Below are 18,942 nucleotides of genomic sequence, written 5' to 3'. Positions count from 1 at the left end.
ATTCTTCTTGTACTGGAAGTCTCGCCCATAAGCTTACTTCCACATTAATGAATAAGGTGGATAAGGGCAGAACAAATAAGACCAAGTCTAGAATTACAAACAAACATTTTTTTATTATTATCACAATTTCAGACAACTTAGAAAAAACACACAGACAACACAAAAACAAGCTTGTCTTGCCTACGATGTATTTACATCGTGCTCTTTTTTTCGGCAAAATATTTACATTCAATATGTACATGAAGCGGAAATGGAAAAAAACAATCACAGAAAGATTTAATAATAACAATACCACTGTTAATAGTAATGCCAATATATGTGTGTTTGTGTACATATATACATCACAATGTTTGAAAGGACAAAGGATAACAAAACAGCAAAGAAGCTTAGATATATAAAAAGTAAAAACTGAGGTGTTATGTGTGGTTATCATGTGTTTCCAATACACAGTTTAAGTTTTGATATGGATTTGATGGATGAATACAAAGCAAACAAGTGAACTGCTCACTCATTCATGTCCATTTCTAGAGTTACAGGGCAGATAGATGATTATTATTTAAAGGTGAACAAGCTATACATTGAAATGTATGAAAATAACCCAAAAATAAATTCTCGGTCACATGTTCTTTTAAACCTGTATGACTTTCTTCCATGGAACACAGGAGGAGGAATTCTGAAGAATGTTCTGGTAATCTTTGTTCATGCATATGATTAATATCAACATCAAAAAATGTCTTAAAGGTCATCATATAAATCTGTGAACTGTGTTCTGAAGCCATATTAATTTTTTTTTTTTTTTAAATTGCATCAGGAAGAAAGACAGGTGCATTCAAAAATCATTCAGATTTCTTAATTTGTGTTCTACTGAGCAAGGAAAGTCATACTGGTTTGACAAGATAAATACATGAGGACAGAACTATTTATTTAAAATCAAATAAGGCTTCAAATAGGAAAATAGAAAGTGGGAAAACATATCAAAGCTAAGTTATGCAATGGGATTTATGGAATTCCCAGAAAATGGGAATTGCTAACAGTTTAAATGAAATGTAGCAATTGAGGTTGTTTTTTTTTTAATTAAACATTCAAAAATGTTTAAAACATTTTTATGAGCAAACAACTTTTCAAAATCCCATTTCTTATGTTTATTCCTTCATTTCATGAAAAATTATGAAATATGTACACTACCAGTCAAAAGTTTTTGAACCGTAGGTTTTTTAAATTAGTCTCTTCTGCTCACCAAGCCTACATTTATCTGATAATATTGTGAATTTTTACTATTTAAAATAACTGTTTTCTATTTGAATATATTTTAAAATGTAATTCATTCCTGTGATAAAAGCTACACTTTCAGCATCATTTCTGCAGTCTTCAGTGTCACATGATCCTTTAGAGATCATTCTAATATGCTGATTTGCTGTTTAAGAAACATTTTTATTATTATCATCAATATTTAAACCAGTTGAGTATTTTTCTCAGGATTCTTTGATGAACAGAAAGATAAAAAAATTAGCATTTATCTGAAATAAAAAAAAGCTTTTGTAACATTATACACTATACCATTCAAAAGCTTGGAGTCAGTTTATATGTTTTATTTTTGGGGGGGAAAGAAATTATAAAACAATAATCCTTTTATTTAGCAAGGATGCTTTAAAATAATCAAAAGTGATGATAAAGACATTTATAATGTTACAAAAGATTTCAATTTCAGACAACTGCTGTTCTTCTGAACTTTCTGTTCATCAAAGAAACTTACTCAGCTGTTTTTAACATAATAGTAATAATAGATTTTTTTGAGCAGCAAATTTGAAATATTAGAATGATTTAAGGATCATATAACTGGAGTAATGATGGTAAAATTCAGCATTGAAATCACAGAAATAAATTGCATTTTAAAATATATTCAAATAGAGAACACTTATTTTAAATAGCAAAAATATTAAAAAATTTACTGTTTTGCTGTATTAGGGATTAAATCAATGCAGGCTTGGTGAGCAGAAGAGTCTTCTTTAAAAAAACATTAAAAAACTTTTGACTGGTAGTGTATGTAGCAGAAAAATGTTCACAAATGTGAATAAAACTGAGGTTTGACTCCCATCAAGGCACAAGTTGCTCAGTCCGCCTGTTTATACAGTCATGGCCAAAGGGAGAGCAAAGCCATTCAGACTTTCAGCCGGTCAAAAATGTTCATCGACTTTCAAGCCAGCAACAGAAAAACTTACTGGTCATCTGCAGACAGAAAAATTAGTGTTCTTTCGTCATGGTCGGAAAAGGATTTCAGAAAAGGACACAACAAGTGTGCATTTCCGTCCACTTTCCAGATTGGTACCATTTTCCGTTTTACACACCGGACACAAATCACACATGACATCACATTAATTAGAGCATTTGTACTGTGTTTACTGTGACTGTACCATGTAAAAAATTTCCCTCACATTCCCTTCCTTACACATCTGCTGTTATTAGATGACCCTTCCCAGCAGCGTGCTGATTCACAGCCTTAGCAGACGGACAGGGCGGGCGGACTCTGTCTCTGCTGGGTTTTCTTGAGCAGCTGTATACGGTTGTGGCAGTAGAATTTCACAGCCCTCCAGTCTCTGCGGTTAGTGACCAGCAGGGGGCAGAGCTCCAGGCAGCGCTCGCAGTCCGCTTTAGCCGGCACTCGCAGCTCCATAATGTTTTGCACCAGGTGGGACTCAACAGCTGCCCGCTCCGCCTCAGACCAAGGCCGCTTCAGCACACCACGTTTACCTGAGACAGAGAGGAGAACGCATGTTAATCATTATTCCTGTGCAAACACTACACTCAGGCTTTCCTGCTTTCACTCTCCCCCAGGCATAAACGCATACAATCAGGTCAATGAGTTAGCAGTGTGCTGAAGGTCTCAGGCCTGTAGCTCTGGCTTTATGACAGTATTTTTGCAGGTTGGCAATAAACATCAACATCGCAATATTTTACCAAAGTTTTGTTAATTGTATACTTTTGTAGTGTAAACATCTACATATATGACCTTTATCGGAAACTGTATAGAATTGTAGGAAAGCCTGTTTCTGCCCCTAAATAAAAAAATGTAAAAAAAAAAAAATTACGACTTTTTATATTACAATTCTGACTTTTTTCTTTGTTGTGAGATTCCACCTCGCAGTTGCAAGTTGTAAAGCCAGTATTGCATGATATAAACTTGCAATTCTGATAAATAAAGTAAGAATTGTGAGATACAAACTCACAATTCTGACTTTTTTTCTCAGAATTGAAAGTTTATATCTCACAATGGTGACCTTTTTGACTGTAAGATGTAAACTCGCAATTCTGAGAATATATATTAGTCTTTTTTTCCTTTCAGAACTGGACTTTATAATTTGCAATTAAGAGGAAAAACAATTGCGAGAAATTGCAAAATACAAACTCACATTTGCGAGAAAAAAATAGTGAGAAAGTCAGAATTGCAAGATACAAACTCACATTTGCATTACAATATTTTAAAGCCTTTATTATTTTCTAACTCTACAGTTGTGAAATAAAATGTACTTCAAGGACTCACTTTTCATTCATAAAAACGGCATCGGAAAAAATGACTTTTCACTGAAAACAACGTCTATTTTTTGGCTAAAATAATATGGAATTTCCCCATATAACCAATAGATGGCAGCAGAGGATTATTTATTATGCAGCTGCCTTTTAAACTCCCTATATTTTTCAAGACGTCTTGCTTTTCGATTTATTATAAAATTACTAGTATAATAAATTGTAGTACTTTTACCGTCCTTAAGTATATAGTATAGCAAGTGCAGAAAATCATTAAGCTCACACACAAACAGCCTATAAGGGTGAATTATTTAAATACTAATATATAGTTCACTACAAATATCTTAAATATTGATGGTATAATAATTAAATAATGCACTCAATATGAATCGATAGGAATTTGAAATATTTTATAAAAATTTAATTACTCTTTTAAGTTTTATTTGAACTGTAAAACCTATTAAATAGCCTATATTTAACCAACACATACTTCTTACTGCTGAAGTTTTGTTACTCTGAGTTTAGTCTGAATCATTTAAGCTCTTTTTTTGACATCAGGTTGTCAGATGTTTGGTCCGGTTATTACTGTCAATCAGAGCAATGACTCGCGCATATTTAGCCGATTTACTCGCGCATTTTTTTAAACTGGCATTTGTCATTCTTGAAACGGTATACATGGACGTTTGGTCCTCTTAGACAAACAACACTTTTCTTCGATTGTGAATGGATTATGTAGAGAAAACGAGCAAAGTACGCTCATATTACGGCACAGTACAGTTGACCGGAAATGACTTAGCTGGCTTGACTAAACAAGGAAGTAATCCGTGCATATGGTCAATTGTGAATACTTTTTTTCTCATAAATGTGAGATTGTATCTCACAATTCTGACTTTTTTTCTTGCAAATGTGAGTTTGTATCTAGCAATTCTGACTTTTTTTCTTGCAAATGTGAATTTGTATCTCACAATTCTGAAAAAAAAAATCAGAATTGCAAGATATAAACTTACATTTGTGAGAAAAAAGTCAGAATTGCGAGATATGAACTCTTCTTCAATTCTTTAATTTTTCGTAATTGCGGGTTTATATTGCGCTATTATGATTTTATAACTTGCAATTCTGAGTTTATATCTCACAATTAAAAAAAGTCAGAATTGCGAAATATAAACACATTTGTGAGAAAAAGTCAGAATTGCGAGTTTGTAGTACGCAATTCTGAGATAAAAAGTCACAATTGCGAGAAACTCATATTTGTGAGAAAAAAAGTTGAGTTTTCTAAGAGCAATTGTGAGTTTATATCACAGTTGTAAGATAGTCAGAATTGCACGTTTATGTTATGCAATTCTGAAAAAAAAGTCACAATTGTGAGATGCAAAGTTGCAATTGTAAGAAAAAAAATCTGAGATAAAAACTTGCAATAACCTTTTTTATTTTTCAGTGGAAGAAACAATCTTCCAAAAAATATTGATCAATTAATTAACCAATATTTGCAATAAAAACCACTGCTTTCACTGTCACGCATTAAAACATGTTCATAGATGTTTACATGACAAAAGCATAAACATAACCAGGTATGCTAATATTCTGAGTCATTCAATACATCCAAGTAATACATTATTGCTATTTGTTTCCATATTAGCAGGTAAATACAACAAATGCATTTGCTATTAGATTACCTGATCTAAAACTTTTAATGCTAATTTGAATGTCATAAAAAGTAACATTTAAAGTCTGTCCTATTTAACAGATTGGTCACCATGGCTACAGAACAGCAATGTTTACTATCCTTCTCATTACAGAAATACTTCTCATTAGAAAAGGAAGATGCATTTAAAATGGCAAAGACACAAAAGAACAACATGTTATATGAGTCAATAAATCTACGAATTTAGATTAATGTTCTTTCCTGTTTTAACACTGGTTGCACTTATCAGCCCTCAAAATCTGTTTTATAACGTAATTAAATAACCCTGGTTTAACTAGTCCATGCATTGCACATGTAAACATAGATTGTCCTCATTCCCTGGAAGTGAGATGTATAAATGACATACAATCAGACTCACCAGGCTTGGGCTGTCCTGATGCCTTTTTGCGTCCTGCTGAGAGCGGGGAGCCGCTGTTCATCTTTTTGTGCCGGGGCGATTTACTGTTGCTTGTGGTTTTCTTCATCATAATGGTGGTTGCAGGAGAAGGTGCTTCTGGTTTCTCTTTACTCTGCTCAACATCTGACTCCTCTGACAGTGAGTCGGCAGAGTTTCCTGACAACACTGAAAGGCAAGGGTAAGTATGACTGATGTGCCCAATATTCTTTATGCCATGTGTTTGACACAACAACTCACTCACCATCTAACTCCAGACAGATGTGATGTAAACTCATTCCACGGAACAAGACGCCATCTCTCTCTCCACATAGTACCACCCGACCGATCAGACCCATCAGCCCAGGGTCCTGGCCGATGGTTGCACAGCTTTGCGTCACGTGATACTCCTTCTGCAAGAAGCTTTCCAAACGCTGTATGGCAGCACCGTGCTGGCCTTCCTCCTCACCCTCACTTAACAACAGCAGCTGCGTAAGTATCGCCACCTGCCTGCGAACGCGTGTCTGCGTCAGTGCCCGCGGGTGCCGTGACCCACTAGACCGAGCCAAACTACGTAGTAAGTCTGTTCCTCGCAAAGGAGTGGCTGGCGAATGATACGGCCGGGCAAACACGTAGGGGTTCTCTGGATCGATTCCCACACCGGCACGAGTCTGCAAAAGCATCTCCAGACAGGCTTCAGAGTGTGGCGGGAGGATGAGCGGCTGTACGCGACCACGTTTTCCTTGGACTCCTACGCGAGGGAGATGAGGGAGGACCATCCGCTCGAAGGGTGAGAGCGAGGCCTCCAGTGGGGTTAGAGCTGGCGAGGCGCTGGGTTGCACAGGGACGGGGAACTGGGGTGTGACTCGGGCTTGGTACTCGGAGATGGTGAGTTTGGAGACTTCACATTCACGGCGGCGATTGTAAAGGATGAGAAGGGCTAAGCTGGAGTGACAGAGAAGACGCCAGGCCTCGGCTGACTGCGGTGAGCGGGAGAGAGAAATGAAGGCAGAGTGCTGCAGCCGCCGCAGGTACAACACCAGGGAGGAAAGGGAGGAAAGAAGTGGGAGCATGTGGGGACGACGCGAACTGAGAAAAGAGAAACGGACAGGTAAGTGAATTTAAAGAGATACATTTTAACAGTGAAATAGGGTCCTATGATATTCATGATGCGGAAAACGCAGACTGAATCACAGAATCCAGTCATGAAAATAGAATTTATAGTATAACGTGGAACGTTGTGGAATTTGCTGCATTTTGGAGGAATAAATCAAAAATAGTTTTGAGCTATCGTCATATCATATACAAACAGAAACTTAAAGGTCTTTACAGCAACCTGTCAAAATAAAAGTTAGGTTTAACTTTGACAAGAAATATATTACTTGATGAAATACTATATGAAAGTACTACTACTACTACTAATAATAAAACTATTCTAAAACATTATTTTTAAGGAATGTTTACAAGAAAAATGTTAATACACAACACAGTTCTGAAAAAACTAATAAATAAATCAATATATACACTACCAGTCAAAAGTTTTGAACAGCAAAAAGCAAAAGCAGTAATATTGTGAAATATTTTTACTATTTAAAACTGCTTTCTATTTAAATATATATATATATATATTATTTTTTTTAAATCATAGAAATTAATACTTTTATTTAGCAAGGATGCTTTAAATTGATCAGAAGTGATGATAAATACATTTATAATGTTACAAAATATTTCTATTTCAGATAAATGCTGTTCTTCTGAACTTTCTATTCATCAAAGAAACCTGAAAAAATTCTACTCAGCTGTTTTCAACATAATAATAACAACAATAACAAATCAGTTCAGATTTGTGCAGCAAATCAGAATATTAGAATGATAACTGAAGGATCATATGACTGGAGTAATGATGCTAAAAATTCAGCTTTGAAATCGCAAAAAAATTACACTTTTTAATATATTCAAAGAGAAAAACAGTTATTTTAAATAGTCAAAATATTTCAAAATTGTACTGTGTTTGCTGTACTTTGGATCAAATAAATGCAGGCTTGGTGGGAAGAAGAGACTTCTTTAAAAAGCATTACATTTTACTGTCCAAAACTTTTGACTGTTAGTGTAAATAAAAAAACACAATAATAATCAAACTTTTTTTTTAAATAAAACCAATTAATTAGAGTTGTTTTTTATTATTAAATTTAATGAAAACATTCAAATAAAATCCAGAAAATTAAAGGAATTTGAGAAAACTGAATTTGAGAAAAATAAAACATTTCAAAGGCCCTAAAAATATTTTTGCTTTAATAAATTGCTATTAACGTATGTACATTTCATGATTTCAATTAATTAGACATTCTTTTGATTTATATTTCTTAATTTGACCATTAAAATAGTCTAGAAAAATTACATTCATAGGGCCCTAGTGAAACTGTTTGTAACATTGTGCGATCAGTTAAAAAAGTCTAACCTTAATAGGTCGGTTTTATCCTCCGCTCCACTTTCTTCTTCTCCTCCTCCATTGTCCTCTCGTTCTTCTTTCAAAGGTTCTGTCTCCTTAACATGATGTACAAACACTGGAGTGGGCAATTCCTCTTCTTTCGTCTTCTCAAAAATGTCCACCTCCTCTTTATCCTTTTTCATTTTTCGTCCTCCTTTCCTCGGAGGAGTAGCAGGAGTAGGTGGGCTCCTCTTTAGGACAGACACGGGAACACCTCCTCTTCTGGGCGGAGTTGCCGGGGCTGGGGCAGGACTTTTGCGAGTAGGGCTAGAGAGGGCAGGGCTCCTTCTGACTGGTGACAATGAAGAAGAGCGAGGTGACTGTGGCATTCCCACCACCACGCCTGGCACAGGAGCCATTTGGGGGCAATGGGACTGTTTGCTCGATGACGGGAGACTTGATTGTACACAAGGAGGGTCGCCAGAGGTGCGTGCTTGCTCCAGGGCAGAGCGCACGCCTGGCTGGTGGGCGTGGTGTTTATCCAGATGGCGTGGGAGAGATCGGAAGTGACGGCCACAGTAAACACAGCGCTGTTTCTGTGCCATGGTGCTCTGCCCACGACCCACTGACACATTGACACTATTAGCAGGAACTCCTGCAGGCGGCGGGCACTTAAACACAGGCCTGGAGGGAGCAGCAGGCTGCACTGGGGAGGACGGGAGGGAGTGTGGAAAAGTGGGAGGATGGCTGGGTGGTCGCTGAAGTGCTTTTCTCTTTGCATGTGCAGCAGAAGAGGACAGGGCTTTGTGCCTCTTGCGGCGGTGAGGTGTTCGCATGCGTGTCTCTCCATTGGCATCATCTGAGTCCAGGTCTGAATCGCTGGGCTCAGAGTGAGACAGAGGAGAGGAGGAAGGTGAGAGAGACCAGGAAGGGGTGAGGTATTCTGATGCAGAAAGGGGAACTGGGCCAGACTCTTCCTCCTAAGAAAAGAAAGCACAGATGTGTTAATAAGTGAATAATCTGGAAACCATTACGTTTAAGCTTTACAGTTATTTTACTTCTATACAATGCCAACAACAATGCCAATATTACAAAACATAATATTAAAAAGTGTATAATCCGCTCGTTTTTCTAAAGAAACATTGTTCAACAGAAACATCAGCAGGTAAAGTTACAGTGGGAGTCCGTGTCTCTCCTACCTCCCCTGAGCCCATTGAGTTTTAGCAGATTCCCTAAAGCGTGTGGTGGGTGTAGTGGGGGGTAAATGAGAATTAATGGGGTAAAGTCACGTGAGAGGAGGCAATGTCTCTATCGTAATCACCTAAATCAATGATTTAAAAAAGCATTTTGGCAAAATCCAGGTAATTTGCCATATAAATATTATGTTTTTTAATGGTTATGACTGTTATAGCGCCAGCTTTGGTCCAATCTTCTTAAAACTTTGCATGCTTGTTTAGAATCACCTGTCGCATGTGCTCACTAGATTTCAGGATTTTTTCCTTTAGGCTTTACAAGATTTTGGGTAAATTTGGACAGGTCCCTTTTTTAAATGGCCCTGTTATAGCTTCCCAAAGGGTACATTTAAATAATTATTGACCTAGAGATTGCAGTGAATTGTACTTTTCCTCCTCATTTTTAGAACACCACTGCACATCACTGATATATAGAGTGTAATGACTGAGAGTGAAAAATGTAGGACAGAACCTAATTGTATTCACCAGTAAATGACTAAACACCACCAACACTCGTTTTGAAGAGGTTTTTTGACCAGAGTGTTTTCTTTCCAGATATTTTTTTTTTTTTTTACATTTTTTCAATCATTTAACAAAAAGTTTGATTGACAGCAGTGGTTCTAGAGGCAAAGTTTTCTGGAATGAGGAGTTTTATGTATGATACAAATATCATGTGTAAACTGTATGGCCCTGCCCCTTTTGAATGTTTGGAGTCGAAAGTTTAACTTTTTTTTTGATAACATGTTTTGTATCGGGCAAAAAAACCTAGGACTAGTTTGCAAGTTAGGTTTTAAAAAAAAATCCAAAATACCCCAAAATTGTTAATACCTAAATTACCCAACGACATAAGACACTTGAGTCTGTGATTGGCGGTTTAGGAGATAGGAGCGATTTCTGATTTTGATCCCTTTCCGTCAGGCTGATTGATTGGGGCGAGCCTTGGTGACGTTGTAGGCGGTCTGAGTACTACCATCCCACCAAGTTTTTAGTCTCTATGACTTACGGTTTGGTCTGATCACTTTTATGTAAATTGCTGATCCTTGGCCATTCTAACAATTACAGTAGGATTTCAGCCCTACACGCATAAACCCCTAAAATACTTTGAGGACTATTCCTCCTCATTTTTAGAACACCACTGCACATCACTGATATATAGAGTGTAATGACTGAGAGTGAAAAATGTAGGACAGAACCTAATTGTATTCACCAGTAAATGACTAAACACCACCAACACTCGTTTTGAAGAGGTTTTTTGACCAGAATGTGAAGGCTGAAGGTCTTCATAAGCGTCTATATTTATTCAAACGATGATGTTTCTTGATAATTAATTGCTTTTACTGTTTTTTCCATAAGACCAGACGCAGCCATTCATACATTTTATGGGTCTGGCTTCCAGTCTCATCTGCGTCAAGCTATTTGTAGCTGTACAAAACAGCTTGTTTTCCTGCTTTATATTTCAAACTGGTGTGTCCTACCATAATATTTCAATGTTTAATCCTAATTATGAACACACTGGTTTGTAGTGCAAACAGTTTTACCATTTACTCCACATTGTTATTTTTCTCATTATTTCCCTATAGTGGCTAATAAAACCGGAAGTCTTGCACACCTTAAAACAATGGTTGAACAATCAGTTAAAAGACTGTCAATGTCATAATGTCTAAAAAAAAGTGTTTTAATAAGTGAAATGGGTTGATGAATTAGAGGAGGAACACTCAAGTTGAATTTAGTAAAAAATTATGTCTGAGATTACTGGATGAAACTGCAAGAAAATCCAGGAGATATTAGTGTGCTATGGTCCTAATGTTTATGGTACGTCTACACTGATGGCCAGAAGCGCAGCAATCAGTAGGACAGGATATTCACCAAGAAGCCTGAAAATTACTGTTGCTTGGTAACTGGGTGTGTCTATAAGTGTATTCGTAAAATTGTAATGTATATTTACCTTCTTAATATTGCTCTCATGGTCCGAGCTGCAATCAAAGCTACTAGGAGGCACAGTGCCATGGAAACCCTGAGAGAGGGATGCAACATCATTACAAAAAAAAGTCAATAATGTGACACAAGAGAGGGACAATAAAATCCCTCCAACACACATACACATGAATAAGGGTGTTCACACTTGTCATGTTTGGTTCGATTAAAACAAACTCTGGTACGATTGCTCTGTTAGTGCGGTTTGTTTGAGTAAGTGTGAACGTGCGAGCCATCCGAACCCTGGTGCGGACCGAGACCACTAAAAAGTTCTCGGTCCGTTTCTAAACGAACTCTGGTGCTGTTCGAATGAGATATAACAAGCGATGCATCCAAAACAAAACAAGCAGAGGGCAAACATAGAGCAATGAGAAGGTAAAGTGCCTTTTATGAGCTCTTTGCCAGTTTGCAGGTAGTGAAAATCAGTAAATGGGTACTTTAAGGGAAGATACTGTAGGCAACAGTTTTTTGATGCACCTGTCAAGTTTGAGATCATGCTTTTTGGTTTTTCATAAAGTGTTTTTTCAGATTAGTAGAAAGAAAACATCCAAAAGACACCATTGAGTGTTTATTTTATAGCACTTTATCAATTTGTGTCAACTGATTTCAACTACAATACATATTTTTAAAGGCCATTTTCTCAAAATGAGTTTTTTCTTCTATACTGCGCCACACATCTCCACTTCAGTAGCACTTACACACACCAAACTTTAAATTTTTATTCCTTTACAAAAAGATTTGTTCATATATCATTTGCTTGATTTTATACATTTTATTTACCAAAAAACTGTAAAATAAGATGTGTCCTGTTGTATTTTCTGAACTATGGAATGATAAAATGAGATACCCAAAATCCCCTCTGTAAAAACTTTTGACTCTAATATGTCAAAAAATCAAACAAGAATTTTGAACTTCATCCATTGTTTAGATTTTTGTACTAGAAATGTTTGCAAATGAGCACATATTTAAATAAAAATGCCTCATTTGCATACTAAAACATAACATTTCAGAAAACTTGTAATACAAAAAATGTTTGCAATTATAAATGTAATCAATCAACTGGGTAAGTAAGGTGATAACGTTTAGTTCATTTTTTTACCCTATTCACCTGCAGTGTCTCGCCTCAAGTCGAACGCACTTTTTCCTTTTGTGTGAGTTCCGTCACAAAATATTCCATTGGTGAGTTCCGTCACTCAACCCAACCAATCAGGTTGTGAACGTATCACTATGCCTTTAGGTTCAGTATCTTTAGGCTCACTGTCAAAAATGTCGGTGTGAACACTAAGCAGACCAGGACCAAATGTATAAATTTCCTTTTTGGCCTGGACCAAATGAACCAAATGAACTGAACTACAAGTGTGAACACATATTAGTAACACAAGTGCAAAAGGAGCTCAAAGCATGGAGATGTGCTAGCCATTGTCATGGTTACACTTACCAGAGCGTTTTCTCCCCACTCGGTCAAACTGTAATCCACAGTGATCTCCTCTCCCTTAGCAATGTCGCGGATCGCTATGACAATCAGTCGCACTTGATTTCCACAGTGCACTTCACGAATGCGGCAGTTTGGTGGTGGGGGGTACGAGATGGCCCCCCTCCCTCCACTAGAGCCCTCCTCACTCACACTGCATGAGAGAAAACTACATCAGACAGCAATAAAACAAACAAAACTGATAGAGATAACCACATTACAGCTGGGAAATCTTGCAGACCCTGTTTTCTAAACCATGGAGTGGCAGACTAATGCATGACAGTACACCTTATTAACATTAATAACTCATCATCTTCTCAAATGACAAATCTGAACGTCCCGTCTGGTGTGAACTCATAGTATTGGATTTAGATAAATAGTTGAATCACAAACAGGTTGTTTATAGTCAGTTGCTGCTACTTTGTGTATTCTAACATATACTTGCTGAAATATTTATCTGAAGACAAACCATCAGCTCTGAAGCCCATAAAAGCCTGGCATACATTCCCAAACAGGGCGAACGTCATAAATAAATATTAATTTATAATTACGGAACACACTGTTGCCCCCCACATGCGTCATTGATACATATATAGATATATATATAAACAAATATTTCTGTCAGCACTATGACTAAACACAGCAATAAACAGATACCAACACACACACACACACACACACACACACACACACACACACACACACACACACACACACACACACACACACGTACCATAAGCCCAGCAACACACTATGATAAACACACACACACAAATTCTCTCACTGGCCCAACGATAATAAACACATTGCAATAAACACACACACACACACACACACACACACACACACACACACACACACACACACACAGCTTGCATTCCAGTAATCCCCCACCTCCATATACACACAACAGTATCTCTCAACCACACAACAAACACAATTACTTGCTATCTCCTCCTAGCACGCACACAGACACACACATGCAGTATCTCTACTCAGACCACACACACACACACACACACACTCAGTCACTCAGTCACTCACTCACCAGAGCTGAGCAGATTGTGTTTCATAGTACGGTCCGTCAGCAGCAGGCACTCTCTGTTTGTCCTCATGACCATCACCTGAAACAAATATAATAGAGTTTCACATTGTTATTTACGCACTCACACTATCTCTGAAACATACACACGTATAATGTGCTCCAACATGTTAAGTCATGATATGATGAGTTCTAGTACATTCACACTTTCAATGATTTAATCATTGGATGTTGGCAAGCAGGCGTTCCCCATGTGACCTCCAACTAAATTATAGCATTCTGGGAAATTAAATGTTGTTTCATCTTATATAAATAATTATGTATATATTAAGGATTGATTATATACACTGCTGTTTATAAGTTTGGGATCAGTGCTATTTTTAATGTTTGTTTTTTTTAAGAAGTCTCTCATGCTCATCAAGGCTGCATTTACTTGAGCAAAAATACAGAAAAAAAAATGTAATATTGTGAAATGTTATTACAGATTAAAATACTGAATTTCTGTTTTATTATATTTCAAAATATATTTTTTTTACTCTGGTCTTTAGTGTCACATGATCCTTTAGAAATCATTCTTATATGCTGATTTATTATCAATGCTGGAAACAGTTGTGCTGCTTAATATTTATAATTGAGTCGTTTTGGAATCTGTGATTCTCTTTACAGGATTCTTTGATGAATAGAAAGTTAAAAAGAGCAGCATTTATTCAAAATAGAAATCTTTTCTAACAATATAAGTCTTTGCTAGTACTTTTTTTATCAATTTAACAAATCCTTGGTGAATAAAAGTATTAATTTTCTTTCATGTGACACTGAAGACTGGAGTAATGATGCTGAATATTCAGCTTTGCATCACAGGAATAAATTATATTTTAAAATATATTCACATATAAAACTGTTATTTTACATTGAAATAATTTTTCACAATATTACTGTTTTTATAAGTTATTGAACAAATAAATGCAGCCTTGATGAGCATAAGAAATTTCTTTAAAAAAAAAAAAAATTAAAATCTTACTGATGCCAAACTTTTAAATGGCAGTGTGTGTTTATTTATTTATATGATTTATATATGTATATATAAATGTTTAAAATCTTAAAAAAAAAATCCTGAATTATATATATATATATATATATATATATATATATATATATATATATATATGTGACCCTACACCACAAAACCAGTCATAAGGTTAAATTTTACAAAACTGAGATGCATCACATGAAAGTTGGTCAATAAATAAGCTTTCTATTGATATATGGTTTGTTAGGATAGGACAATATTTGGCTGAGATACATCTATTTGAAGATCTGGAATCTGAGGGTGCAAAAACATCAAAGAAAATCACCTTTAAAGTTCTCCAAATTAAGTTCTTAACAATGAACTTACATTTTGATATATTTATAGTATAGTTGATATATTGATCTTTACTACATTATTTCCTAATGATTTTTGGCATATAAGAAAAATCTATAATTTTGACCCATACAATGTATTTTTGGCTATTGCTACAAATATACCCCAATGACTTAAGACTGGTTTTGTGGTCCAGGGTCACATATATATAGGAATAAAATATATTATTTAATATAATTATATTTCAATATAAAATATATTACTTAATGTACATCTAAATTAAATGTGAAATACAATTCTTTATGACTTTGTGCTTTAATTCAAAATTCAAAAAGGCTCTGAAATGGAATTCAACTGGAATTCTCAATTCTAAAGACTCTACTGCACTCCTTTTGCTAGCTTCTGCATCGTAGAATAGGCATAAATACTTATCAGTTGCTCAGACTGCTTCAAATGGCCTACTCTTATTGAAAATGAACTTCTGGTCACATCTGGTCACTTTGTTGCTGCTAACTGCTGTCAGTGTCAACACCACTTCAAACTGGCTTCTGACACCTCCCAAACCAGTTTCTCCGTTTTTTGGAGAACCATTTTCTGTTTTCTTTATTCTTACGTATCAATGAAAGTAACAAAAAGGCTAAAAAAAACAGACACTTTACCTTTCTCTGGTCCATAGCTGTTCTCAGACATGCTCTCCTCCTCATCCTCTGTAGCAAAGACTCTGTCGCACACCTTTACCGGTGTCCCTTTCCTTTTCCTTCCACATCCACGTCTACAAAACACACAGACACACACCACATTAAATGAACAGCCTGACCAACTTAATCAGCAACAAAATATAAATCACACAGACAAATCAATAACCTGGACAAGTCAGTGGATCAATGGAAATCACAGCACAAACCTTGTTCAATTTTGCTTACTTCTATAAATGAAAAACTTGTGGCAGGAAAACGTTTAATTAAGCACCTATGGTACTAAAAATAGCATTACCTATACAATTAATTTTCTAGCTTAACTAAACGAAGCCTGTCAACTGATCTGAATCATGATGTGTCAAGTACGTCAGAAATACATTATAATGCTCATCTTAGCAAACACCACTAATTAATCCACTGTGCATTCACTCTTCTTCAACAGGAACAATCTGTTGGATGGAATCCATATGTACAGATTCTAACATAACGCTGATCTAGAGCCAGTTTTACTCTCAAATCTATAATCATTAAAGCTTCAACAGAGAGTAACTGACCACATAAGAGTGTGTGCGAACTGCCATTAATAGAGCTGTGTATGAAAGCCAAAGCTCCGCTTTCCACAGATGCATCTGTGAATGCTTAATTAGACAAGTGTAGAGATGTGCAGTCTCTTGGTTACAGATGTGTTCAGTGTGTGTGCGCGCGGCTGACGTATTCATTGAGCTGTGATAAGACTCAGTCTTGCCGACTGGATATTGATCTGGCCGACCCTCCATCTGGACCCAAGAGCATATGTTTGCGTCTTTGTGTGCATGCAGGCAGGCGGATTCATATGTTCATTCCTCCATCCACCATTTCAGGTCAGCTTCATAAAGAACTGTCACATAAATAGTATTTGGGAGTATTAAACAGATTTAAATGAAATAAGGTTATGTATAGAAGTACAAACTGTTCAGTGAGTTAGTGATGTGTGCCTTGGTGTTGATTGTTCAGCATTACATGTATTACTGTATACTTTTTATTTACCATTTTTAACCAATTCAAATTAAAGCCACAGTAATACTAGACTTTATGCTCCATTTACTTTCATTCGTACATGTACAAATGTGAAATTAAATGCACAAGTTCTTTCGAAGTAATTTTCTCTTCATATTTGTCATCAGTGTGCCAAAGTTCAAGTCTGGTGAACTCTAACCTGTGAATTTGCAGAATGGAAGACACTAAACCAACAGAGCAGTGGTTCTCAACTTTTTCCAAGGCTCCCCTTTGTCCGAGACAACATTCAAAGACCCTTCTATTTAAGCTGATATGTACCACTGGTACTTTGTTTTCTGGAAAACATTTTTTTTAAATATACACTACCAGTCAAAACTTTTTGAACAGTAAAATTTTTAATGTTTTTTAGAAGTCTCTTCTGCTCACCAAGCCTTCGGTTATTTGATCCAAAGTACAGCAAAACAGTACAATTTTGAACCATTTAAAATAACTGTTTTCTATTTGAATATATTTTAAAATGTAATTTATTCCTGTGATCAAAGCTACATTTTCATTACTCCAATCTTAAGTGTCACATGATCCTTCAGAAATCATTCTAACATGCTGATTTGCTGTTTAAGAAACCATTTTTATTATTATTATCATTATTAATATTATCAATATTTAAAACAGCTGAGTACATTTTTTTTCAGGATTCTTTGATAAATAGAAAGAGCTAAAGATCAGCATTTATCTCAAATAAAAAAAACTTTTGTAACATTATACACTATACCATTCAAAAGCTTAGAATCGGTATAATAGTTTTTTTTTTTTGGGAAAGAAATTATAGAAATTAATACATTTATTTAGCAAGGATGTTTTAAATTGTTCTAAAATTATGATAAAGACATTAATAATGTTACAAAAGATTTGGATTTCAGATAAATGCTGTTCTTCTGAACTTTCTATTCATCAAAGAAACCTGAAAAAATCTACTCAGCTGTTTTCAACATAATAATAATAATAAATGTTTTTTGAGCAGCAAATCAGAATATTAGAATGATTTCTGAAAGATCATGTGACTGGAGTAATGAGTAATATTAAAAATATTTCGAAGTTTTACTGCTTTTGCTGTACTTTGGAACAAATAAAGGCAGGCTTGGTGAGCAGAAGAGACTTTAAAAAAACATTAAATATCTTACTGTTCAAAAACTTTTGACTGGTAGAGCATAATGTCAGTTTAATGTTGTACATTCTTTTTTCTAATTAATTTAATTACCTAAAAAAATATTAGGGCCCCTTGGAAGGCTCCTGAGTCCCCCTAGTGGCCCCCTCAGTTCTCTTATTGAGAATCACTTCAATAAAGGGTCTAAATGTACAATCACATTAGCAAAATTTAAGAGAACTTTTGCATGCAAAAAAGATCCATTGTCTATTGTCTATTATATAAAAAAAAAATAGAGCACAACTTGAACATGAGCGAAATCTGTGTGGGGAACTTTTACAAATCTCAAATTGCACACGTCACAGATTGACAGCTTGGCTGAATTTTAAGAACACATAAGTGATGTGTCCAATGAGGCAAGTGACATTTCAGTCAACGGGCCCAAGACTCTTTAACACTAGCCTTGAGTCATGGCGCCATGCTTATTGTCGAACCCTAACACACACACACACGCTCATTTGCTCTCGTTTTTGGTAATTCGGTGGTTTACCGGTGTGTCTCCAAAGTCCACCATGAGAACATGTTCCACAAGTTCCACCAAGATCCATTTAAACAACAGTCACTTTTTTGTGAGGACATACTCTTGTCCAGCCTGTCAGTAAATCTGATTACTCACACTTGTGTAACTCATTCTCCAAGTCAATACACTGCAAAACGGACATGCTTTTAATCCCTCCTCGTTCCACCAGCCAAAATCTGTTTCCCTTTCGTTCATTTGTGTATCTCGACTCTTGTTTATCTCTCTTTTTTCCTCTTTCCCTCACGTACACACACACGAAATCCCATTCCACTCAAAACAACACGCAAACAAGTCAAATCAGAAATGCACATGTGCAAGCAGAAAGACACACATGTGCACGAGTACACATAAACACACACCTCTCTTCTTTATAAGTCCGCAAGTGCACAAACAGACACACACACACACCATCCCCCCCAG

The 18,942-nt window shown here is 36.0% G+C and overlaps 1 protein-coding gene across 1 annotated transcript in view; it reads right to left on the bottom strand.

Annotated features, from left to right (window-relative positions):
• Positions 1–93: 93 nt before the first annotated feature.
• LOC141336687 (uncharacterized) overlaps positions 94–18,942 on the bottom strand; it is a 25,356-nt gene continuing 6,507 nt past the window's right edge. The window contains exons 2-9 of the mRNA XM_073842403.1: positions 15,764–15,876; positions 13,751–13,826; positions 12,670–12,856; positions 11,203–11,271; positions 8,056–9,005; positions 5,863–6,686; positions 5,583–5,786; positions 94–2,748 (exon numbers count right to left, since the gene is read on the bottom strand). Coding sequence (XP_073698504.1) covers positions 2,498–2,748; positions 5,583–5,786; positions 5,863–6,686; positions 8,056–9,005; positions 11,203–11,271; positions 12,670–12,856; positions 13,751–13,826; positions 15,764–15,876 — 2,674 coding nt within the window. The 3' untranslated portion in view covers positions 94–2,497. The remainder of the gene's footprint in view (positions 2,749–5,582; positions 5,787–5,862; positions 6,687–8,055; positions 9,006–11,202; positions 11,272–12,669; positions 12,857–13,750; positions 13,827–15,763; positions 15,877–18,942) is intronic.

This window comes from Garra rufa, chromosome 6 (assembly GCF_049309525.1).
Source record: "Garra rufa chromosome 6, GarRuf1.0, whole genome shotgun sequence".
NCBI lineage: Eukaryota > Metazoa > Chordata > Actinopteri > Cypriniformes > Cyprinidae > Garra > Garra rufa.
This window is presented reverse-complemented; position numbering and strand designations above follow the sequence as displayed.